Consider the following 25,731-nt stretch of genomic DNA (forward strand, 5'->3'; position numbering starts at 1 on the left):
TCTGAACAGTTTATCAATTTGATCCTCTTTGGAACTCTCAAGTCAGGAAGTCTGGAAAGCCACTGTAGTTTGGGCAGGCTGAATCTAATATAGTAATTTAGATGGTTATGAAAGAGGAAATTCAAGGTTTTTGGACTGCTGAAAAAATGTTTGTTTCAGAAGTGCTGAAACAAACGTTCATCACATAGAAGCATGGAGCTGGAACTGTCGTCAGATACCATCTAGTCTATCATTCCAACTGAAGTGAGGAATGCAACACTACGTTATGCCTCTTTTTGTGTTTCTGTGTAGGCTAATGATATAAATGGAACAGAAACACCATTTACTATTTAATGAAAAAATTATTTAGCAATTTTTCATTGTAGATATTATTTATATCCTTTTGTGTTCTGCTCAGGCCTCAGAACAATGAAGTAGTATTTGAGGAAAAGCTGAAACCCAGCAATGGGTAAGAACTCAACACCCATGGAGATATCAAGCACCAGAGCAGTGCTCCGAGGGAATACAAGTGAAGAAAGCAGCAAAACAACCACAGAACTGTCAACAAATGCTAGAACCTTCAGCTTCTGATAACTATTGTTTCTTAGCTTTATTTAGATATTGATTTTCTGAACAACTGACAGTGTTCCAGGGATGTGGAGAACAGTGTTCCAGGGATGTGGAGAACTGGGCAGGACATGGAGAGACTTATATCAATTTTAAACCCCATTCAGCTGGGTCTTGGGAACTAGGATCCAATCCTAAAAACTTGGGCTTACATTCACCTACCACTTCAGTTGGCAGTAGTCCCTCCTGGAGGCTTCTGAATGGTGTCTGGAATATGCCAGTGTAATTTATGTTAGTACAAGTTATGCCAGTTTCCTCGATCTAGGGTTCCTGGCTGTAAGATGTATAGTAGCTTTGACATTTCCATCCCAAGGGTGTACCATTTAATGTTTCCATGCTAGATGTTATGGTGGATGATCCACAGTTTAATCATTTGCCAATATGGACCAACAGAATAAAACAGGTATATTTGCTAGATATTATTAATTAACTAATAATTTTTATATAGTGGGACAATGGGACAGCCTTCCTCAGATGGTGGTAGACTCTCCTTTGTTATAAAGGTTTAAGTAGAGGATGGATGCCCACCTATCAGGAATTGTATAGCAGTGGATTACTTGCATGGGCAAGGTGTGGACTAGGTTATTTTTGAGATAATTTTCAGTTCTAAGATTGTATGATATAACAGACATGTTTTCTCCAGCAGTTATGCTATGGATGATTAACCATTGAGTTGAAACTCATTGCAAAATAATTTTGTCCTCTGTTATTATATAAATAACTATAATTGCTTCAGTTGGTCAAAGCTCCAGGGGCTTTCTTGTAAAACCATAGTGGGGGATTAACAAGCAAATCTGGAATTGCACTATGTAGCCCATTGTGGGTTGTTTTTTTTTTTTAAAAAAAGCCAAGTTTAGGTATAAAGAAGGGGGGTGTCTGTAAATTTCTCTATTTCATTTTAAATCTCAAGCTTCCAACTATGTCCCTTGAGAATCTGGATGATGGTGCCCCGGCAGAGTCTGTTTCCATCCCTGACAGGATGCAGAAATCAGGCCAGCAGCCTTCATGACATTGAGAGAAAAGGGGAGTCAGACTGAGAGATTGAGAGAAAAGGGGAGTCAGCTGCAGAAGTATGTTTGTCACCAGGATGTTGGTGCTGCTCCTGCTCCTGCTCCTCCCAAACACACTGTTCAAAGTGCATGCTAGTAAATGCACTGGAAATAGTCCTGTGCATATTCCACATGAGTGGTACGAGCGCAGAAATCTCGTCATTGGTGGGATGGCATCATTCATGCGTTACCTATTCCCTAAATTTGCATTCAACAAGCACCCTTCTAAGGTCTTGTCTGATGTCCCAACGTAAGAAAATTGCCTGGCATTTTATTTTAGTGTTGCTTAGACTTGATATTTGTATCACCAACTGCAGATTGTATTGCTTTCAAAATATATTGGGGTTTTTTTTTTTAAGAAAAATGATAGATGGCGAGATAAGGAAATAAAGTACGCAAACACCCATGAGTGTAAACTGTGCCTTTATGGTCAATTGGACATTTAGAAATATTAACATTTTATGGTCCAACTAATCTCTGCTCTGATTATCTTATGTAGGTAGGGAGTTTTCTCACTATATGAGGGAAGTATGGAAGGGGAAGCATTCCCACCACCACCACCAAATTTGCACACATTCAGCTATATTCAACTTATATAGCTCTGTATTTCATAAGTAGCAGCTTGCAACCTGAAGGTTATATGTAGTTCTCAGCCTAATTTTATATTGGTGGCAAAGGAGAGAGGATGGAGAAAAGGGAGGTGGCTAAAAACCCCCAGAGTGAGTCAGCTTGAAATCTGAGGACTCTGTGTAATCCCCAGCCTAGGTCTATATTGGTGGATGGCAATGGGAAGTAAAGTGGAGGAGAAAGGGAGTGAGACAGAAAAGTGTGAAAGAGGGAGAGGAGATATCAGAAATTAAGAAAGAAAAGGGGGACAGAATGGCTGCAGCTTAATAGGTTCCAGCTTAATAGCTGGAATGAGGCAGGGTGGTGGTGAGTCCTCAAAGGTGAGAGAATGAGAGGATCTGTTGGTACATTCACATCACATCCCTGCCCTGCCTCACGCCATCCAGGTAAGATTCATGCACTGGATTACTACTGTCATTATCAACTAACTAGGGAATGCATAGCATAAAAGAGAGAGAAAATAAGGGGAGAGGAAAAAATAACAGTCCATACTTTGTTCCCATTGAATATATTTTTTCCCAAAGAAAAGCTGATATGCAAAAAACAAAACTGTTGACTACTACTTGGTTATGATATCAAATGACTAGTTTGAATGATGCATTTGTTTTAAGGAATCGGTTGCTAAAGAGAAACCTGCAACCAGGGCAGCAAACAATTTGCTGGTACAGCACCAGATGCCTTGCATACAAGTTTAACCCCAGATGTAAGTCGGCAGGGTTGGAAAAGACCCCTTTTTAAAACCCTGGTGAGTGCCTGGACCTGTTTGAGTATTGTGCCTTTGGATTTCTGCATTATCAAATTAGGCAGGTTTGATTCAGTCTTCATTTTATATGTCTCAGAACACACATATTCTGGAAACTGTATAGTATGGGTCATAGATATTGAGTGCCTGTTGTAGATGTTGCTGGACTACAGGTTATATATTCCCTCCTCATTTGCCATGCTGGCTGGAGTTGGAGCCAAAGTTCCCCAGCTACCATATAGACAATGCTGAGATAAAGGGATGCAGAAGAAAGCAGCCTCTAATGTTGTGGTTTCAAACTATAAAAACCTAGGTGATGAAGGTACATGGAAGCCTAGTAGTGCAGTCAGTCTTTTCAGGAACTCTCAGAAACCTTTAGCTATAACCCTGTGGCAGACTAGATGCTTCAAGCTGTAATTATTTCAGAGTGAAGAACAAAACCGATTTAAAAAACCCAAGAAAATATATGGCCCATACTATACAGTTTCCAGAATATGTGAGTTCTGAGACATACAAAACGATGTATGTTGGTCCGAAGCCTGAACCAAACTTGCCTAATTTGGTAATGTAGAAGTCCAAAGGCACAATACACAAAAGTTACCAACAATACTTTTTTCTTTATTTTCAACAGGACTTGCCAGATAAATAACTTTTCTGGTTGTAACTTTTCCTTATAGTCAGGCAACTGAATACTGTAGGTGAATACTGTGTGCAGACAAATACTGTGATAAAATATTTTGTGCATTGGTTAATTATCTGATGACATGTCAACTTCATTTGTAGTGTGGTGACCAAGTTCTACCAGCACATCCTTGCCCTGGTGTTTGCCATTGATGAGATCAATTATAATCCCAATATCCTGCCCAATGTTACCCTTGGGTTCCACATCTATGACAGCTATACTGATTCTAGGATGACCTATCGCACCATTCTGGACCTGCTCTTTAAATCACATCACTTTGTCCCCAACTACAAATGTGGCACTCAGGAAAATGTAATTGGAGTCATCGGTGGATTCAGCTCTGATACCTCCTCACGCATGGCAGACATCTTAGGTCTTTTCAAGATTCCACAGGTAGGATCTGAGAATCAGAGAAATGGGGACTTCCCTTAATCACCCACCATAAATTAGCCAGCTCCTCTCTTTCTAGTATGATTGATAATGATTGAGTGGTGTAGTAAGAGAGGAGAATTAAAATGAACTGAATGATGTGGACTTGTTTCAGCTGGTTGTCTGTAAGCCACTGTGGAAGATTTTTTGACTTAAAAGTGAGGAATAAATTATTAAAACTGTGACGGAAAGCTCAGATAGACCAGGGTTTGGTGGTGCAGTGCAGCAGAAACCCCCCAAAGTGGTATATCTCACTAAGTTCTGGGTTGGTGACTCATTCAGATTGACTGCAGGTACAGCTATCATGGATGCAACACTTTTGGAGGGGGAAAGAAATGGAGTTGAGAGTTGTTTGGGTTTCTGGAGTTCAGCTCGATAGTAGTCTAGCCTCTGAGCTGTATGTGTAATTCACCCTGAGGAAACATCCTGAGCTGGGTGTTCAATTAAAAGACAATCGCTATAAATTTTTAAGAGTATACAAACAAGTGAGAAATGGGTAGTTGAATTTGAGAAAGAAGAATTGAAGTTGTGAGGGAACATTCTACTTGGATTCAGTGAGAAGGGGAAAGATCTTCTGGAGAGAGAATAATAACCCCAAACCAGTTAGAAGGGGAATGTGAGGTGATCCCCTGGCCTGGTATACTCACAGAGGAGCCTCAGGACCCAGATTTATAGAAGGTTGGGAAACTGGCAGAAGGTACAAACTTGTTTCAGAACCAAAATATTAAGACCTGAGCAGTAACATGTCTGCAAATAGTTTAAGGAACTGAAGTAAATTTAAGCTATACATTTACCATCTTGTTTAGAAACCTGTAACATCCACTAAATTTATGTGTGCATGTGCGTGTAAAATTTACTGTTACTTGAAATAATTCTATCTCCTGACGCATCTGTTGTTTTAACAAGTTTGTTGTAAAATAAAAACATTTTTAACATCCCTGTCTCCACATGCCAGTTTTTCTTTAAAAAATGAAATTAGTCAGTAGTAGTAGTAGTAGTAATAATAATAATTTATTATTTATACCCCGCCCATCTGGCTAGTAAGAAGGGACATGCTTCATAAACAAAATAAATAAAAATAAATAAATTAGGCATCCAGCTATGAGATGGGAGAGGTTCCAAAAAATGTTTTAGATGTGTAGAAAAGAATTGCTGCAAGCCAAATAGGACTGAATAGCTTGAGGAAAAATTGATGAAGATAGTGTAAGGAAATTATGTATGTGCAAAAGACAGAATAGTGGCTTTAAAAGTTGTGGATATATAAAATCGCACTGTAAGAAAATATTTAGATAAATGAGAGAAATATGAGCTCCTGTTTCTACTCAGTAATGCCTGGCTTTTATTGTTCAGATTTCATATGGCTCTTTTCAACCAGCAGTCAATTATCAAATCAAGTCCCCTTCCTTTTATCGAATGGTTCCTAGTGAATATTTTCAGTACAAAGGAATTATTCAACTCCTTTTGCATTTCAAGTGGAAATGGGTTGGCCTCATTGCCCAGGATGATGAAGGTGGAGAACATTTCTTGCAGACCATAGAGCCAATGCTTTCCAAAAATGGAATCTGTTCTGAATTCACACAAAGAGTTCCAACAAATGTGCGTTTCTCTGAAAATGTGGTCAAAATGTTGTTGGATCGATTAAATATTCTCCCAGCTGTTCTGGTGGGCAAAGCCAATGCTGTTATTGTATCTGGAGAAAGTGCACCAATCACATGGTTGGCAAATACTGTAGCAGCAATCGATTTGTATCGAACAAGGTATCGCCAATATACATTTTCTGCAGTAAAGGTGTGGATTACGACTGCCCAAATTGATTTCAGAGTCTATAAACTTCAAATGATGAGTGATATGATTAGCCGAATGTTCCATGGTTCCATTTCCTTTACAATTCACTCAAAGGAAATTCAAGATTTCCGGGCCTTTCTTCAGACAATAAATCCTTCCGAGGCAGATGGAGATGGTTTTATCAACGATTTCTGGGCAGAAGCATTCAGTTGTTCTGTTTCAAATTCTGCAGGTGTGTCTACATTCTTCAGACATTCTCCATGTACAGAAGAGGAGATGCTGGAGAGCCTTCCTGCACCATTTTTTGAAATGAGCATGACTGGCCACAGCTACAGTATCTACAATGCTGTCCATGCTCTGGCACATGCTTTGCATATCATGTACTCAGAAAGAGCCAACAATAAAGGAATGGATGCCTGGGGAAACCTGTCTTTTAAGAATGTGGAACCTTGGAAGGTAGTGTATAGCACAGTGATGTGACATGCAGTAGCAAACATGACATTGACTACTAAATTCTTACAGTATATGAACACTCCTTGCTTTTCTCATTCTCAAATTCCTTCCCTTAACATTATCTGATCTCATTTAATAGCAGTATTTTTAACCTCGTTTCTCCTTTTGGAGATTCTCTTGATCTTCCTATATTTGCTACCACACTTGTCCTTTGTCAACCATAATTCACTCCTTGTTAATAAAACTCCTCAGCAGACTCATGCTTCACATACCCATGTTTTACGAATCTTGTGAATTAGTTTGACAGTGGCAGCAACACTTTTGGGCTGATTTACCTTGAAACACACACACATGCAGGTTTTAAATGGGGGTCTTTATTGTACATGCACAGAGAGAATAAAAAGATACACAGTAAATGCTTCATGCAAATGGTGTAAGCAGGACCACTGAGAGGTAGATAAAGGGGGTATATATGTTATGCACGGGACGCGGGTGGCGCTGTGGGTAAAACCTCAGCGCCTAAGACTTGCCGATCGCATGGTCGGCGGTTGGAATCCCCACGGCGGGGTGCGCTCCCATCGTTCGGTCCTAGCGCCTGCCAACCTAGCAGTTCGAAAGCACCCCCAGGTGCAAGTAGATAAATAGGGGCCGCTTACCAGCGGGAAGGTAAACGGCGTTCCGTGTGCTGCGCTGGCTCACCAGATGCAGCTTGTCACGCTGGCCACGTGACCTGGAAGTGTCTGCGGACAGCTCTGGCTCCCGGCCTATAGAGTGAGATGAGCGCACAACCCTAGAGTCTGGCAAGACTGGCCCGTACGGGCAGGGGTACCTTTACCTTATATGTTATGCACAGCCTATGAGTTTTCATTGAAAAAAAGCAAGTCACTGTGTTCTATGTGTGGTGCAACAAGATTTGGATTATTTGGCTGGACTTTTTCAATGAAATAAGCCTCATCACACAGCAAGCAGTTGAATGCATGCCACAATTTACAACACAAGGAAATTAATTTCATTTCTTCTTGTGGTTGCTCAACAACCCATTGCAGAGAACAAAAATACATTGAATTTCTGAATGGATTTTTTAAAATGGAACAATGGAACAGGATGAAGTTAGTTCCACCCTTGTGTAGAACCAGACCATTGAAAATTCCTTTTAAAAAGGAACTAGTTTTACCAGTCCCCAAAGAGGAGGAGGAAGAGTTTGGATTTGATATCCTGCTTTATCACTACCCAAAGGAGTCTCAAAGCGGCTAACATTCTCCTTTCCCTTCCTCTCCCACAACAAGCACTCTGTGAGGTGAGTGGGGCTGAGAGACTTCAGAGAAGTGTGACTAGCCCAAGGTCACCCAGCAGCTGCATGTGGAGAAGCGGAGACGCAAACCCAGTTCACCAGATTACGAGTCTACTGCTCTTAACCACTACACCACACTGGCTCTCTGGTCCACAGGTTCCCCATCTCCCCATTAAGCCCCCCTTTAATATTATGATGTTATAAAATTATCTTTCTCTCTCCACCAAGATTCACTCATTTCTTCAGCGAATCTCATTCAATAATAGTGCTGGAGATTTAATCACACTAAACGAACACGGGGAACTGGCAGCTGGATTTGATATTACAAACTTGATCACGTTCCGTAATAAATCCTACGTCAGAGTAGAAGTGGGCACACTGGATCCTCGCAAGCCTCCTGGGAAAGAGCTAACCATTTTTGAGGACCGAGTCGAATGGCACAAAGGCTTGATTCAGGTTTCAAGTATCAGCATTCATGGTCTTACAATGAATTGGGAGGGTAATAGATGTAAATAAAAGGATGGAGGAATTCATTCATATAATGTATAAATCTGAAATGCACTGGAATACCTCACTGTGTTGACAAACAAATGTTTGTTAAATATATGAAGTAAACTGATATGAGGAAGGTGAGCATTTCTACAGAGACGAGCCACCATTGAAAGGACTGCCTTCAACCATATAAATGTATTAGTGCATCAGCTTTGGATGTTCGGACCTGTTGGCATACCATTTTCAATAGTGGTCCCTATGCAATTAAATCCCCCTGTAAGGGTTGTGCATTTGGTGTTTACTGTTACTTGCTTCGAAAATTCTTTGAAAACCATTGTTACAAAAATGGCTTTTAACAGAGATCATTTCATTGATTTTAGTCTTGCAATATTTGGAACTGATGGCTATCTTTACCTAGGATCTGCACTATTTCAAAGGTTTGATTTATTTGTACTTGTTCACAGGATGGCACTTTGGTTTGTATTTGATATTTTTTATTCTTTTCACTTATGCATTATGCTATTGTAATAATAATAATAATAATAATAATAATAATAATAATAATAATAATAATAAAATTTATTATTTATACCCCGCCCATCTGGCTGGGTTTCCCCAGCTACTCTGGGCGGCTTCCAACCAAGTATTAAAACCAGGTATTAAAACACAGTGGCCTGTTAAACATTAAAAGCTTCCCTAAACAGGGCTGCCTTCAGATGTCTTAGAATTCTAAGTAGAACAACTTCTTAGAAGTCTGGTAGTTGTTGTTCTCTTTGACACCTGGAGGGAGGGCGTTCCACAGGGCGGGTGCCACTACCGAGAAAGCCCTCTGCCTGGTTCCCTGTAACTTGGCTTCTCACAGCGAGGGAACCACCAGAAGGCCCTCGGCGCTGGACCTTATTATCAGCATCGTCAGTATTATTATTAAATTATATACTACTGTGAACTAATGAATCTAAGTTTTGGACAGTAAAAGCAATGCATTAAATGCATAGTAAGTTAAAACATGAACCACAAATTCCTATTGCTGCAAAACATATTGATATAGAACATCATGAACAATGTGTGAAGAGGTGGCAGAAAATACAGGTAAAAAAGGAAATTGTTATCAGGGACTGGAATGTATGTATACAGCTTTCGGGCTTCCCTTGTGTTCATGCGGTTAGAGTTGCATAAAGTGGGGACAATCCAGCTGAAGGCTCTGATCCTTCGTAAGCCAACCTGACTTGTTAAACCAAGTGAACATACTGTAATCATGGAGCAGGGTTCAGGAGAAGAATAGTAGAATCATAGAACTGCAGCGATGGAAGGGACCCTGAGGATAATCTAGTCCCAAACCCTGCAACGAATGAGTATGCAGCTGTCCCATATGGGCACTGAACCTGCAACCTTGGTGTTACCAGGACCATGTTCTAACCAAGAAAGTCTCTCAGTGACTCAGGTATACACTCAGGCATATCTGTATACAGATTTGTGTGCTACTGCCATATCCACAACCTTCATTTTGGCATAGCAACGTACTGGAAGGAAGTGCAGCTGTTTCAACAGAGGTGTCCTATGTGGATCATAGGTTGCTCCACAAGCTCCTGAACTGTTGCATCTTGCACCAGCTGGGACTTCTAGACCAATCTTAAGGCCAGCCTTACATAGAGTGCATTGCAATAGTCAAGCTTTGAGGTTACAAGGACACGAACCACAATGCCCAAGTTATTCTTACCCAGAAAAGGTCTGATCTGCCACATGAGCCAAAGTTAATTAAAGACACACCTAGCCTAAATGCCACACATATACCCGATTCTTCAGAGGGAGAGTGACACCCCCCCCCAAAACAGACAATTTGCAAATTTCCTAAACCTGGAAACCACTTACCTGCAGGATTCAGTTTCACTTTGCCAGCCTTAATCTAGCCCATTACTGCAGGCACTCCTGAATCAGATAAGACCAAGAAACTGAGCTATGTCTCTGAAGCGTACTAGATGGAAACTGGGTTCATGGACCCTAATGACCAACCCTAGCAGCTTCATGTGGATAGTAAAATAGCGCTGGAGACAAAATGGTGCCCTGTTCTATTTTGTGCAAGAGTGAAGAGGTCAAAAGATGATCTCCAAATGCTATTCTATGCCCAAATGGCAATTAGTCTACTGGAAGGAAGTGCTACCAACTCCTAGTTCACAGAGAGGATCTAGGAAGGCACTAAGGTCAATGGTACTGAAGGGCACTGAGAGGTCCAGGAGAATCAATAGGGTCACCCCCCCCCCCGTTTTCCTCACTGTAGATGCCATCCATAGGGATAGCTAAGGTTCATTCATTTACAAAAGCAGGCCTGAACCTGATGCACATAATATTGTAAGGTTGCCTCCAGTTACATCCAGCAGCATAACTCTCCCAAAAAATTCTACTTTACTCCCCACAGAGCTGCAATTCCTAGCATCCTTAAGAAACTATAGTCTCCAGGATCCTATAGAGTGGGTGTGATTTATATATGTTTAAAATGTATAGTGTACACAGCAACAATGTCATCAATATTACTGTGTGCTGAAGGATCATCTGATGTAAGAGGAATTCTCTGAACATTTTTAATGCTAAACTTTCTTTCTTTCTTTCTTTCTTTCTTTCTTTCTTTCTTTCTTTCTTTCTTTCTTTGATAGGTACCACCTCTTTCAGTATGCAATGATGAATGCCGACCTGGTAATGGCAAGAAAAAGAAGGAGGGGGAGAAATTTTGCTGCTATGATTGTGCTCCATGTCCAGATGGGATGTTCTCAGATGAGAAGGGTAGGAGATGTCATGCTAGGAGATGTCATGCTAAGGAGATGTACCAAACTATACCACTGACTGCAGTAAACTCTGACCAGTTCTTCTGCAAGCTTCTCTTAATTAGCTTTGTACATTTTATGAAATGATAGCAGTAATATTTGTTCCTCCTGCTTATATAGATATGAACACTTATTTTCTGTTAAAATAAAGTAAGGTGAAGCTTGCTAGAATAACAAATGACACAAGTTAACATAACCAAGTTCCCATGTAACTTTGATGCCATAAGACATAGAATGTCCTTCCATTGTCCTTGCATCACAGATAACTGAGAAAATATGTTAAGGTAGGAATGAAGGCCCCAAAATGAAGTTGCAACACTCGGGAAACTGTGTGATTTTGAATCAGCAATAACTTTGGAAACTTTTCTGGGAAAATCCAATGGCTTAAAATGAAAGTAACAGAAACTGTTTCCAATTGTGTAGGTGACCTGTAAAATTGAAGAAGGGGAGTTTTTGCTTCAGCCCTCTCTAGGAAATCTCCCCTTGTTTAGAAAATGTGACACCTACACACACCCCATGCCACATTTGTTCTGCTCAGGGTAAAATCTTAAGAATACATTTTATGTATCTAACATTTTCTTCAATGCTTAAAGCAGCACCTTAGATTATCCTAGAAACAGATGTCATGGTGGAGAGGAATGAAGGCAGGCCTTCCTCTCTGTATTCAGAAAACAGAATATTTAGGGCTCATGAAAGAGTCTCATTTTCTAAAGTTAGGCAATTTAACGTAAGTAAATTGAAACGTAGGTAAATTGAAAATATGACGGATGGCATTTTTTCAAGCATCTTGGTCAGAAAATGTTTACCTTTCCCCTTGTGAAATATACTTAGTTTTGGTAGATGCCTGGCAAGGCAGTTCTTAACACTTAGTGTTTTTTATTCATTTCTTTTCTTAGACAAAGAAACTTGTCTCGGATGTCCAGAAGATCAATATCCAAACAAAGCCAAGGATCAATGCATTCTCAAGATTCCAAATTTCCTAGCATATGATGACATTTTGACAATCATTTCAACTTCCTTTGCACTTCTGTTGTCTCTGATGACACTTCTAGTGCTTAGCATCTTCATCAAGCACCAGGACACTGCCATAGTCAAAGCCAATAATAGAAGCCTCACCTACATTCTCCTCATCTGTCTCCTCTTAGCTTTCCTCTGCTCCTTACTGTTCATTGGAATGCCTAATGAGGCAACATGCCTTCTCCGACAAACTTCTTTTGGCATCATCTTCTCTGTGGCCCTCTCTAGCATCTTGGCCAAAACCATATCTGTGGTCTTGGCATTCATGGCCACCAAACCAGGATCCAGGATGAGGAAATGGTTGGGACAAAAATTGGCTTATTCCATAGTTCTCTTCTCCTCCACCATTCAGTTGGGCATCTGCACTCTCTGGCTGACAACCTCTCCACCATCCCCAGATTTAGACATGCACTCAATGGCAGAAGAAATAGTTTTTTTGTGTAACGAAGGGTCAGCTACTATGTTCTATTGTGTCTTGGGCTATATGGGCTTCCTGGCCATTGTCAGTTTCACCGTGGCCTTCCTAGCCAGAAAGTTGCCAGACACTTTTAATGAAGCCAAGTTCATCACGTTCAGCATGCTGGTCTTTTGCAGTGTTTGGTTGACTTTTGTTCCAACTTACCTGAGCACAAGAGGAAAATACATGGTGGCCGTGGAGATCTTCTCTATCTTAGCTTCAAGTGCTGGGTTACTTTGTTGCATCTTTTCCCCCAAATGCTACATCATTCTTCTGAGACCTGACCTGAACAACAGAGAGCAATTGATACGAAAAAAGTTATAACTGATAGAATAGTTTGTAACTTTCTTTATGTTCTTTTCCTAGATATGCAGATGAACTTGTTCTAGATGAATCAAATTGCTTTTTTAAATTTTATTGGATTGTAGAATCATTGCCTGTTTGTTTTAGATGCTGTTCTGGCACCTCCACTCTGAAACACTACAGGGATGCCAGTAACCAGTGCAGAAAATGTAGCATTATATGCTATCAGATTCGAGAAGTTCAAGCTTTGAGAAGTGCAGCAAAGTTAGAGGTTCTTGCACAAATTTTCATCACAAAGAATTTGTTCACAGGATCTGTGGGGACTTTGTGGTTATGGAATTCCCATAATGGTGTTGGACTATTAATAAATATTCTAAAAGTATAAAATTATTATTATTTATCACATTTATATATCACCCTTTATCCAAAGATCACAGGGCAGTTTGCAATATAAAACACAACACTTAAGATAATAACAAACAAAATTACAACCCCCATGCCCAGGGGCAACCTTGAAGTTCCCTTCCAACTCTGTGATGTAACAAATTTTCAGCAGGCAAGAACATTGCAGAAGTTATTATTTCCCCTGCAATTATCTAAACCAGTATAATCAATTCAATTGACCAAAGCTCCAGTGGCTTCACAGAAGGGGAAAACATTCAGTTGGAAAGTCTGAAATGATTATAAGTTCCCCAGTGTTCCATAGGCAGCTAAGATTAGGGAACAGAGAGAGTTAGGTTAGGGCTGTGTCATTTTGACCAGATTCTCACTTTCAGTGTAGAGCTCACCTTTCAAATTTATGTAGTTTAATTGGCATTCAAGGTATGGTTTTGTGATATTGTTGAGGTTAAGGTTAAGGTGGATAGGAGTCCCTTTGAGTAGTGTGTTGGCAGAGTCAGCTGCTAATAAACTCATCTAGCTCAAATGAGGTCAATAGTTCTAATGCTATGGTAAACTGAGGGACGTGGGAGATTTCATGTGTGGACAGGTTACTATTAGGATGGTGATTTTTCTCCTTCTGCTTCCAAACATGGTGTGCAAAGTGCATAGTATTAGCTGCAGCAGAAAGAAACCTGTACGTGTTCCACATGACTGGTATGAGCCAGGTGATCTTCTCATTGGTGGGATGACAACTCTTATGCATTATAAACAATCTTTATTACGGTCCAGAGACCCAACAAAACATTACAAGTTAATACAGAGTTCATACAGTCTACCTCCAGGTTAATCAAGCACTTTGTTTGGAATATAGGGCTCATTTGTTCTTTCAACCACCGATAAAAACTTTGCCACTGCCAAAGTTCTAGCTTTTGTCCGGTCTTCCAGTAGGAACCTGACATAGTGAGCCTCTGACTTTCCCGGGAAAGGCACCAGCAAGGGTAGTATCAGTTCAGCCCTGGCCTGCTCATACTTCGCACAATGTAACAAAATATGATTTATGGACTCGATGTCTTGAGCACACGAGCAAAGTCTGTCCTGGTAGGGAACTCCTCTCAACCTACCATCCAGCACTGCAGAGGGGAAGACATTCAGTCTGGCCTTGGTGAAAAGGCTTCGATAGTTAGGTACTGTCAGGTTTTTGATGTAAGGTGTTAACTCAAAGACATACCCATATTGAACTCCTGCTGCCAGTGGACTACAGACTGCGTGTGACCGAGATCGCAAGTCACTGTGTGCATTGTCCCATAATCTTTGCTTTAAAGCCTTTTGGGCGCCTTCATAGCCCAGGTAATACAGTTGGGGGGGAGACAGACCAATAGAGGTGGCTTTTTTAGCCATGGTTTTCTGCCATTTGCTGACAAATTCCTCATTGGTGATATGTTGGTACAGACCCTTCCCTAGATTAAACACTGAAATCCTGAGCCAATGTCTTAGGGCAGCCCACCATGCTCTAGCTGAAATTGGGCATTCACCAGCTTCCAACAGAAGTACGGAGTTGGGGACGCAGTTAGGTACCTGCAGCAGAGATCGTATAAATTTTGCCTGAAAGCCATCTAGCTTTGGCAGGTCCCCATTATGCCAGACATATGCTGCATACAGGAGTTGGGAAACGGGCTTTGCGTTGAAAACCCTTAAGGCTGCTGGAACATATTTGCCGCCCTTTGTGAAGAAGAATTTATGTATGGCTAGCTTTGTAATCTCCGCCTTTTGAAGGGAGGTTTGCCAATGGTGCTTCCAAGATCTTGTATGATGGAATGTGAGCCCTAGGTAGCTGAAGTATTTTACCTGTTCGAGGTTATGGCCATCCAGCACCCATTTAGACTGGGAGAATCTTCTTTCGAAGACTAAGATTTTAGATTTTTCATAATTAATGGATAAACCATTTCCAGAACAGTAATCAGAAAATTTCCTCAACAGATAATTTAAGCCCGGCCTGGAACGCGAGATGATGGCTGCGTCATCAGCATACAACAACAAAGGGGTCCTTCTCATTCCTATTTTTGGAATGTGTCCATCTGGGTCCATTAAGTTCTCTTCTAGGTCATTTAGGAATAGGCAGAACAATGTGGGGGCCAAAATACAACCCTGTCTCACCCCCCTAGTCATCTCGATGCTGTTCGATAGCTGTCCCTGTCGACCGCATCGGACCTGCAGTTTGGTTCCATTGTACAGGGCTTTTATAAGAAAGAGAAGTCGTTTGTCCTGCAAGATCAGACTCAATTTGGACCATAGCTGGGATCTGGGGATGGAGTCAAATGCTGATTTCAGGTCCATAAAGGCCACGAAGAGTTTACCCTGTAGGTGTCTGGTATACTTCTCAGCTAGGAAGGACAGCATTAGACAGTGGTCTGTTGTTGAATGATTCTCACGGAAAGCTGCCTGGGCTTCAGATAGTATATTCCTGACAGCCAACTCTTATGCATTACGTTTTCTCTAAAGTTTTATTCACGGAGCAACCTTCCCAAGAACTGATTCAGGACCCTTTGTAAGGAATTGTTTCCTTCTATAAAACTGTGGTGTGTGCATGTGTTAGTGGTTCTTTATGTTTGTACAGTTGACTGCATGTTTCTTTGAATTCAGGTTTCCTTGATTTCTTTGAAAAAGCTCCCATTATCTGCCTACTCTCTAAGTGGAGATTCACTGATTTGAATGTAAATAATTATGTCCAAACTTCTCTATGCACTTTGCAGATTCAGCTATCCGAACAGCCATCACTTGCCCCCTCCCTCCCTCCCTCCCTCCCTCCCTTCCTTCCTCCCTTCCTCACTTGTTTGCTCTTTGCTGGTCGACAGCAGCCATTTTGAGGCAGAAACCATGCAGAGAGGGAGAGAGATCAGCCGAATGAGAGAGCAGGAGAGATCTGACAAATCATAAATCTGGAGAAATCAGACACATCAGTTATTTCTTTGTCTCTTTTTTGTTGGTTTACTGCAGTCATTTCAGGAAGAAATGTGTGTATATTTGGGGGGAGGGGGTTCAGACAAATCCCAGGTTAGAAATGTTCCCATAGAAATAAAGTTCATGCTTTCATTCCGAAATTGATTACTAGCTATAAACACCAAATATGTCAAGTTAAATGCACAAGGTGGAGGTCAATGCACATACCATTCAGAACGTATGACCTGTCTGTGTCTGCCTATAGGGAACAGCAGTAAGGAAGTGTTCCAGGACATGCTTTTCATGTAAAGGGTTGTAGTTTAAATTATTGGCATCCACTGGCAGGGCTGACAAAGACTCCCAATCTGCAACATGAAAGTAATCAGTGTAGAAAATGCTGAGCTAGAGGGACTTAGTAGAAGGCAGTTCCCTGCATTAAGTTCTATGTCCACTCAAAATTGGGTTTCATTTTTTTTAAAAGGAAGGTTCTGAAGGTACACAAACATGTGTGAAACTGGTGCATTTTTAGTAGCAGTGATTCCAAACTCATTATCACACTTTTGTGGCACAGTTAATGTTCGTTGCTGAAACTGTACAGTGTTAAAGGGGGGAAAATGGATGAAATATTACAGACAAATGCAGTGAAATACAAGGAAATATTCCATTCCATCTATATAGATAATTCCACAATTGGTGTACTCTGAGATACTAAAACTCTGATCTGGTTGAAGGAAGCTCCAAATACAAAATTATATAATTCTAACAATCATAGCACAGTTGTTTTCTTGCCAACGGAATTTTAGCTAACGACTAACTTTGTTGCCTGTGTCCTCTCTTTACACTTGGGCAATTTCAGCTCTCATATCTAGGTGAAAACAGGTTAAAATGATTTTGTTTAATTTTCCAATGAAAGTCCCTTCGTTTGCAGCATGACGACAAGGTTCTACCAGCACATCCTAGCACTGATGTTTGCTGTGGCAGAGATCAATGAGAATCCCAAGGTATTGCCTAACGTCACTCTGGGGTTCCACATCTATGACAGCTATACTGATTCAAGGATGACCTACCACAACACCCAAAACCTGCTGTCTAACTCACATAACTTTGTACCCAACTACAAATGTGGTATCCAGGAAAATGTAATAGGAGTCATTGGGGGACTAAGCTCTGAGACCTCCTCAGCAATGGCAGACATCTTAGGTCTTTACAGGATTCCACAGGTAGGGTTTGAATATCAAAACAAAGGGAATTTATCCCTTTCGTTTAGGAATTTTGTGACACAAAAAAGTGAAGTCTTTATTTTCCTATTATTATCTTGTCATCTAACATAATGAAGTAGGTAGTTGATTGCTAAGTTGGCTCAGTTGGTGGAGCATGAGGCTGTTAATTTGACTGCCATTGGTTCTAGCCGCATGTTGGGCAAAATATTCCTGCATTGCAAGGGTTTAGACTAGATGATTTGCTACTGTGCATCTTTGTCCGGTTAGATCAGGGCTTGTCAGCCTGGCCCCTACCGCCCACTAGTGGGTGTTTCAGGATTCTGGGTGGGCTTCTATGGCACAAGCTGAATCCTCCTTCTGTTGAGCACTGGTGGGCAGTAAGGAAATTTTACCATCAAGAAAGATGCATTAGTGGCGGTAGGTATAAAAAGGTTGACTACCCTTGGGTTAGATAATTAATGAGTCAAATTTGATGCCTTTCTGTTTCATGCTCCTGTTCTTACAGGGGGATTTCATTTTGGAAAGATGGTTACCAGATCCAAATAAGGTCTTCTTGGTGAGTGATGTTAGATTTTTAGGTGGGCAAATTTACATCTGGCTCCAGTCAACCAAACTCAGCAGCATCTCTGGGTATGCATGTGTGGATGGATGGATGGATGGATGACTTAGATGAAGGTTATGCCTGGTCAGTTTCCCATTAGTAAGGTAGAGACACTCAGCTCCTCCCCCACGCTGAAATGGTGCACTTTTATTCGTTTGTTTGTTTTAGATATCATACGGTTCATTTCAAGAAGAAGTGCATGATCAAATCAAGTTCCCTTCCTTTTATCGTATGGTTCCCAATGAAGCCCTTCAGTATCAAGGAACTGTTGAGTTACTTCTGTACTTTGGATGGAAATGGGTAGGGCTGATGGCTATAGATGATGAAGGCGGGGGACATTTTTTGCAGACCATAGAGCCAATGCTTTTGCAGAATAAAATCTGTTCGGCATTCATAAGACGAATTCGTGAAAATTTGTATAACTTCCTGGATGAACGAAAGTTTGGTGCTGATACAATGAGTCTTTTGCCAGCTTTTGCACTGAGCAAAGCTAATGCAGTTATTATATATGGAGAAACGTCTTCTATTTTATGGTTGCCATTTTCTATAGAAGCAACTAGAATAATTCAAGAAATACATCCTGAATATCAGGAGACGGTATCTACAGCAAAAGTGTGGATTACAACAGCCCAAATTGACTTCACATTATCTAGCATTCAAAAGATAGCTGGCATTGATTTACAAGAGCTTCATGGTGCTATATCCTTTGCAATTCACTACAGTGACCCAGAAGGTTTCCAAGAGTTTCTTCAGAATGTACGTCCTTCTTGGACAAATAAAGATGGTTTCATCAAGGATTTCTGGGAACAAGCATTCAGCTGTAAATTTCCAAACGCTATGGAGCCAACAGACATCACAAACCCATGTACAGGAGAGGAGATGCTGGACAGCCTTCCTGCTCCTTATTTTGCAATGAGTATGACGGGGCACAGTTATGCTATCTATAATGCTGTCTATGCTCTGGCACATGCCTTACACTTCAGGTACTCATCTAGAGGCAACTACAGAATAACTGATGCCAGGGGGTGGCCATGTCCTTGGAATGGGGAACCATGGAAGGTAATATTCTCTTTCATAAAGTGTGCAGTTTACATGCAGTTACTGTTCCAGTGTCTCCCCTTCTGGGATGCCATTGGGAGCCAATAACCACATCTACATGAAAGCAGCAGATAAGATCAGGACTGCCATACAATTTTGGGATGCTGTGGTTTTTATTTTTTGAAATATGGCAACCCTAAGATAGGTGGTGGAAGGATACTCAGTGACAGGTAGGGAAATGAAGCACCCCACCCTACCCCACCCCAGTTAAGGTTAAGACAATGGTAGAAGAAAGGGAAGCTTCCAGGTGAGAGGTACTATATTGTAAGCCACTTTAACATTTTGCAAAAACCAAGAACAGGATCATATCATTATGCTTGGTGACACTCTCAAACCAGTATGTAATTTACATGATTTCTCTGAATCCCTTTTTTATAGTTAGTGTTATGTTGGCCTCTCCCCAGTCCTCAAGCATGGAGAAGTTACGTATTTTGATTATCAGATTAATGTCATGGACTGGCTATGTGCAGAGGAGTGGTGGAAGGGGTCAGCTGGGGAATCACCAAGGGAACAGTCAATGGAAAAAGGCTCAGATCCAGGGGTGGGTGGTGGGATGGGTGGCCAGAGGAAGAAAAGGGAACAGACTGGGAAGAGGAGGTGTTGGAAGCTGTAGAGGTAACAGGGTTTGGTGAGCAGGGAGAGGCTGGGGGCAGGGAACAGTCCATAATCAGAAACAGAAGCAGAGGCTGGAGAGGATGCAAATAATTCACTTTCTCTGCTTTCTTCTTTTAGCACACATTTGACTCTCTTGTCATCCAAGAGTCCAAACACCTCCTTAGCCAAAGTCTTGCTACTCAGATATTTAAATAATGTTTTACTGTTGCTCTTTATGTTTTTAGGAATGGGCAAAATGAAATCCTTTTCAGCTTATCTTATTGTCTGCTTGCATTTATTTAGCCCAAGCTTATGTTGTTTCCCCACTCCTTATTTCAACAAGAATTCAGTTTTCTAGGGGAAGCCTTCTTGCCTCCAGTAACTGTAATAGTCTTAGCTGTCCTCCCTAAATATATTGGGAAGCACCTTCAAATCCTGAATTTCCACTGATTTGATTATTTGTCACTCTCTTCCTGTATCTGCTACCAAAAGCTGACTGCACTTCGTTGTGATTTTGCCAGCACAAAATAAATGTAATTATAATATTACAACCCTTTATAGATTTTACAACTCATTCTTTCTCTCTCTAGCTCCACTCATACCTTCAGAGGATGTCATTCAACAACAGTGCTGGAGATGAAATTGCATTTAACAAACATGGGGAATTAGTGGGTGGATTTGATATTAGAAACTTGGTGACTTTCCCAAATGAATCCTACATCAGGGTCAAAGTGGGAAGGCTGGATCCTCAGGCACTTCCTGGGAAACAACTCACCATTGATGAGGACAGAATCAAATGGCATTGGAACTTGTCTCAGGTGGGGAAATAGCCACACCGCCTCTCAAATAGCAACATTCATGATCAAGCAATAAAATGGCTGGTCAATAATACTATGAAGAACATCAAATATGCTTTGCCAAAACCCAGTAAACTTGTAACACTCCCACTATAAATGTATAAAGTTTCTCCTTCTTGTTACAGCTTCACCAGCCATGAGATGAGGTTGTAAAAGTGATGTGAGAATGCTTGACTGTAGTACCAGTGAAACCCTGCCTTAAGCACTGCCTCTTGGTCTCTTGCAAAAGTGGCATTTATAGGAAGTTTCATCCTGATTCAAACCCAGGCATCTTCATCTATTGTTACACCTAGGTTGTATTCCCATTCCTGGCACATTCTATCTGCATTTAACATCTTACACTCAATCAGACAGTAGATAAAATGAAGTGGGACTCTTCACGTATCAAGCAGACTGGATACAATGATGTTTAATATTTTCTATTACATTCATTTTCAACATAACTATACTATACAGCCGATAGATGTTAGAAGCTCTTCTTACTGGCTTTAAGGCTTTCTTTGCAGCATCTTCAAATCTAGAAGAATTAGCTTGAAAAGGTTTTGTCCGTATGTTTAATCAATAAATACCAATATACTTTCTAGGTGAGCTATCTATGAACATCAAAAGGATTTGTTATATTTTTCCTTTAGTTATTCCACACCTGTATTGATTTTGTATCTGTATAAATGAGTCATCATAACTATGGAAACCTTTGGCCCTTCAGTTGGAAAACTTTGGCTGATAGGAATGCTAATTCAACAAAATATGGAGAGTCATAGGGTCTCCAGCCTAGTTAATGGTATTAGATCAGATGTATAAATAGGTCAATTATTTGGTGGACTCATTATAGAAATTCTAATCTTTAGTTGTAAGATGCTTGACATAATCAGTGTTTCATTCACTGAATCTTGCACCTGTGCTCATATGGCTATGTTATTCCACATCGTTTACACTCCAGTTTACTGGTGATTCTTACTTATTTAAGATCAATTTCCCAGGCATTTTCTTAATAATAACCTTTCCCTTTGGATAGGTGCCACCCATTTCAGTATGTAATGACAACTGCCATCCTGGTTACCGGAAGTTTAAAAAGGAGGGGGAGAAATTTTGCTGTTATGATTGTGTTCCATGTCCAGATGGGATGTTTTCAAATGAGATTGGTAGGATTTACTGTTTTGCAAGTTAGCTGTTATGATTCTAAATAATAATTTTATTTGTACCCTGCCCATCTGAACAGTTTGGATTATTAACTTTGGGTCCCTCCCCCACATTCAAATCATGGTATAATATATGGTTCTTATTGTTTATATAGTTAAGTTTTATGGAAAGACCTTGATAATATTATTAAAACTTATAATATGATTAGAAACACAGGTAAAATATTTCAGCGTAACAAAATTCCGAAGTAACTCTGATATAATAATGGCATAATTCATTGTCTGAATATGTAGAACATCCCATTAAAACTATTTTTGGTTAGTGTGAAAAAAATGCTTTTAAAACAGAAGACCTGTTATGAAGCATCTCAAGAATGTCTTGAGAGCCCTCAAGAATTCTCCCCTCTCATTAACCTGGTGGATTTGAGTCTCCTTAGAGGTCCTTCTCATAGTGCTCCAAAACCACCATACTTTCAAACAATATAGTTTCTGGCACACCATGGCACAGACCTCCAGAAAAGCAACTCCTAAATCAGTACCAATTCCTTCTCCTGCCCTCCTCTTTCTCCAGAGGTTTGTTAGCAGTTCTACATCTTTCACTGTTCCACACATTGGTTATGAATCTTACCAGAAATGATTCACCCAATAGCTTTCCCCTTTTTGTTATTCTCTTTTGGTCCAACCACATCATCTCTCCTTATCCCTGCTTTTGCCATCCCATTCCAGCATGAATGAATGAAACTTGATTTGTGTCAGCCATCGGCCATAGCAACAAAAGAACATTGGTACACAGAACAAAATAAAAAGTCAGTTATAAAAAACACAGGTTAGGGTCCTGAGTCAGCAATCAAATAGTGGACATTATTCTGATATTTTATAAGTTCTTGAATGGCATCATATTTCTGGTATAAATGCACCACTGCTTGTCCATATATCACAATATACCCAAGAACCAAGGCAGTGTGCAATAAAATAGCTTGAAACAAAGGGAAACAAATCAATCAGGATAAAGCAAACATGGTCTGTTCTTTAAGAACAAACTATATGGGCAGAGGATAAAAAGTTTCAACATATCATTATTTTGGCTTCTCATATATTGTATATCTTTTGCAATAATTCTTTCTTTTCACTGCACGACTGTTGTGCATTAGCAGAAATTAATTAACCAGGATTTAATGTAAGTTGTGGTCTGTTTTTTTAAGAACAAAGCTATTTCGGCAGCAGAAAGTCTAACCAAATTATCATTATTTTGGCTTCCAAGATATTGAATAACTTCTGCAATGATTCTCTCTTTTCACTGCATAGCAGTTGTTATTATAATAGGGGGGAAAGGGGGTCAAGACTCTGGGTCTGACCTTTGGCATTTCTTTTTGGAAGCACATTGTTACAAAGGCTTTGTAATGTTTCCATGGTGAATATTTGTTAGGTGGACTCTTGAAAAAACAGTTCTTAATCTTGAGAATAATGTTCATTGAATTAAATTTCATTTCCCTCCCAGACATGGAAACTTGTGTCACTTGTCCAAATCATCAATATCCAAACAAAGGTCGGGATCAATGCATTCCTAAGATTCCAAACTTCCTGGCTTTAGATGACACTTTGGGCATTGTTCTAATTTCCTTTGCGGTTTTGTTGTCTCTGACCACAATTTTGGTACTTGTCATCTTCATTAAATGCTGGGACACTGCCATAGTCAAAGCCAACAACAGAGGCCTCACCAACGTTCTCCTCATCGCCCTCCTCTTGTGCTTCCTCTGTTCCTTACTGTTCATTGGAAGGCCTAATGAGGTGACCTGTCTTATCCGACAAACTGCTTTTGGTACCATTTTCTCTATCGCCCTCTCTAGCATCCTGGCAAAAACCATCTCTGTGGTTTTAGCATTCATGGCTACTAAACCGGGATCCAGGATGAGGAAATGGATTGGTAAACGCTTGGCTTATTCCGTAGTCATCTCCTCCTCCAGTACTCAAGTAGGGATTTGTATTCTGTGGTTGGGAACCTTTCCACCATTCCCAGATGTGGACACACCCTCAGGGACTGAAGAAATTGTATTGCTATGTAATGAAGGCTCAAGCTTCATGTTTTATTGTGTCTTGGGCTACATGGGCTTCCTAGCCATTGTCAGCTTCACTGTAGCTTTCCTAGCCAGGAAGTTGCCTGACAGTTTTAATGAAGCCAAGTTCATCACTTTCAGTATGTTGGTCTTTTGCAGTGTTTGGCTCTCTTTTGTTCCAACTTACCTGAGCACAAGAGGAAAATACATGGTGGCTGTGGAGATTTTCTCCATCTTGGCTTCCAGTGCAGGGTTACTAGGATGTATCTTTTTCCCTAAATGCTACATCATTGTTTTGAGGCCTGAGCTGAACAACAAAGAACAGCTAATGCAGAGAAATAAATGAATAATAAATTTGTTTTTTATTTCCTTGCACAGCAAAACATAAAATAGCTACAGGAAAACTGGTACTATGTGAAATAATGAAAGTATTACAGCATTTATTATTATTGTGCGGTGATTTTGAGATCAATTTTTTTTATTTTAATGTAAGTTCTATTTCTTTGCGGAAGCCAGCCTGAAGCTCTTTCCTTTTTAAGTAAAATTAGAGGCTAGTCTGGCATATTCACGTTTATTTAAATATAGCTATTTGGTTTTTAAATGGAATCTTTGTATAATTTAATACTTCATTGCTTGAGTATAAAGAGAGGGCTCAATGCAACAATGCTTTTGTTGTATTGTATCCATAGACTTGTATAAATGAAATTAGTTGTGGAGCACTTAACACAGTCCACATTGCAAACCATGTTTGGGAGCAGCAGCAACATGTTGATGAGAAAGCTCCCCCTACTTCTGGTCTCCATGGTGCATCTTTTTCACATCCCAATTGCATGAAGCCTGATTGGATGAAACGTGGTGTCAGAAGTGGCTCTCAGGCTGTTCCATATGTTCCTCTCTGAGGTATGCATGGTGCCATCTTGCCTGGCTGATTTCTCAGGCATTTGTGAACTGTATATTCTGCTGGGAAGCACCTGTGCATATGAACTATATGGTTTTGGAGGCAGCTGATGCTGTCTCCTGAAGGAAATAATCCTCTGCTTTGTCTTTGACCACAACAGCATTACAAAAGCATTCATTGAATGGGAACTGAGAGCTACCCTTTGATGTTTGATAATGAAAGAGCAAAACTCGTCAAAAGGTCACAGCCCACCTCTCTTCCCTACCTAATTTTAGATGACTAAAGAACACTGGGGTACATATTATTTCAGACTTGCTTCTTGATTCCTCCCGCTCCCAACAGCCTCCTGAAGGTGAATTGATAACAGTTTTTCTGATAATTATAGGGAAGGCAAACATTTCTACAATTATATCCTCTGAACAGCCTCTGAAAAAGCTTCTGAAAATTAATTGCTGCCCAAACCATGTTTCTTCACTAATAATGTATTTTCCTTTTCTGCTGAAATAAGTTTGAACAAAGGAGAGTCAAACAATGCAAAAGACAAGTATGCCCAAGTTGATATACTTGGTGTCATTAAAAAGCTCTGGCAACTTCCTCATTGGGAAGGCCACAGTGAAGCTAAAATATAACCCTAAAATAGAACAAAACATAGTGAATGACCCTTCATTATATTACAGTACAACTTATTAAGTCACTGAGTACGTGGCCAGACCTGGGAGTGGAATGAGAGTTTGCCCTAATTTAAATTTTATAGCAGAAAGGAAGAACGGAATAAGCAGTTTTCCCTTGAAGGTTTAATGAATTGAGTTGAAAGTGGCATCTCATAGCCTTTAGTGTAATTCGCCCACTCCTGTGGAATACTCTTGCAATAGTGATTCAGAGGGGACCAAACTTTAAAATGTTTGTTAAATACTTTTCTCTGTTGCCAGGTTTATGCAGACAGTTAAGAAAATATATGTTGTCTCATAATTTGTTTTATTTTTGTGTTGTTCTTGAATTTTATTAGAATTGTTCTAAACCACATTTATTTTAAATTAAAATGTGGTAGACAAAACATTTAATAAATAAATAAACATATAAAAATATTGGGATGTTCAATGCAGGTCTCACAAAATATCAAATTATTGCCCATAGGGAATTGTCAGTTTCCGCTCATTCATTTAATTAATTATTATATGTAAGCATATGGGATTGGTACATATC

The 25,731-nt window shown here is 40.2% G+C and overlaps 2 protein-coding genes across 2 annotated transcripts; both read left to right on the forward strand.

Moving 5' to 3' along the window:
- Positions 1 to 1,825: 1,825 nt before the first annotated feature.
- Positions 1,826 to 12,770, forward strand: LOC310692618 (vomeronasal type-2 receptor 26-like; the record flags this gene model as incomplete). Its single annotated transcript, XM_083473563.1, has 4 exons — positions 1,826 to 1,905; positions 3,808 to 4,099; positions 5,486 to 6,152; positions 11,869 to 12,770. 4 exons carry the CDS (start codon positions 1,826 to 1,828, stop codon positions 12,768 to 12,770), a joined length of 1,941 nt encoding a protein of 646 aa, XP_083329689.1.
- Positions 12,771 to 16,996: 4,226 nt separating this feature from the next.
- LOC310692619 (vomeronasal type-2 receptor 26-like) lies at positions 16,997 to 23,976 on the forward strand (the record flags this gene model as incomplete). The annotated part of the gene is made up of 6 exons (XM_083473564.1): positions 16,997 to 17,287; positions 17,793 to 17,843; positions 18,057 to 18,947; positions 20,171 to 20,398; positions 21,453 to 21,579; positions 23,075 to 23,976. 6 exons carry the CDS (start codon positions 16,997 to 16,999, stop codon positions 23,974 to 23,976), a joined length of 2,490 nt encoding a protein of 829 aa, XP_083329690.1.
- Between the last annotated feature and the right edge of the window lie 1,755 nt (positions 23,977 to 25,731).

The sequence above is a fragment of the Podarcis liolepis genome, assembly GCF_965112155.1.
Source record: "Podarcis liolepis genome assembly, chromosome: 13".
In the NCBI taxonomy this organism is placed as follows: domain Eukaryota; kingdom Metazoa; phylum Chordata; class Lepidosauria; order Squamata; family Lacertidae; genus Podarcis; species Podarcis liolepis.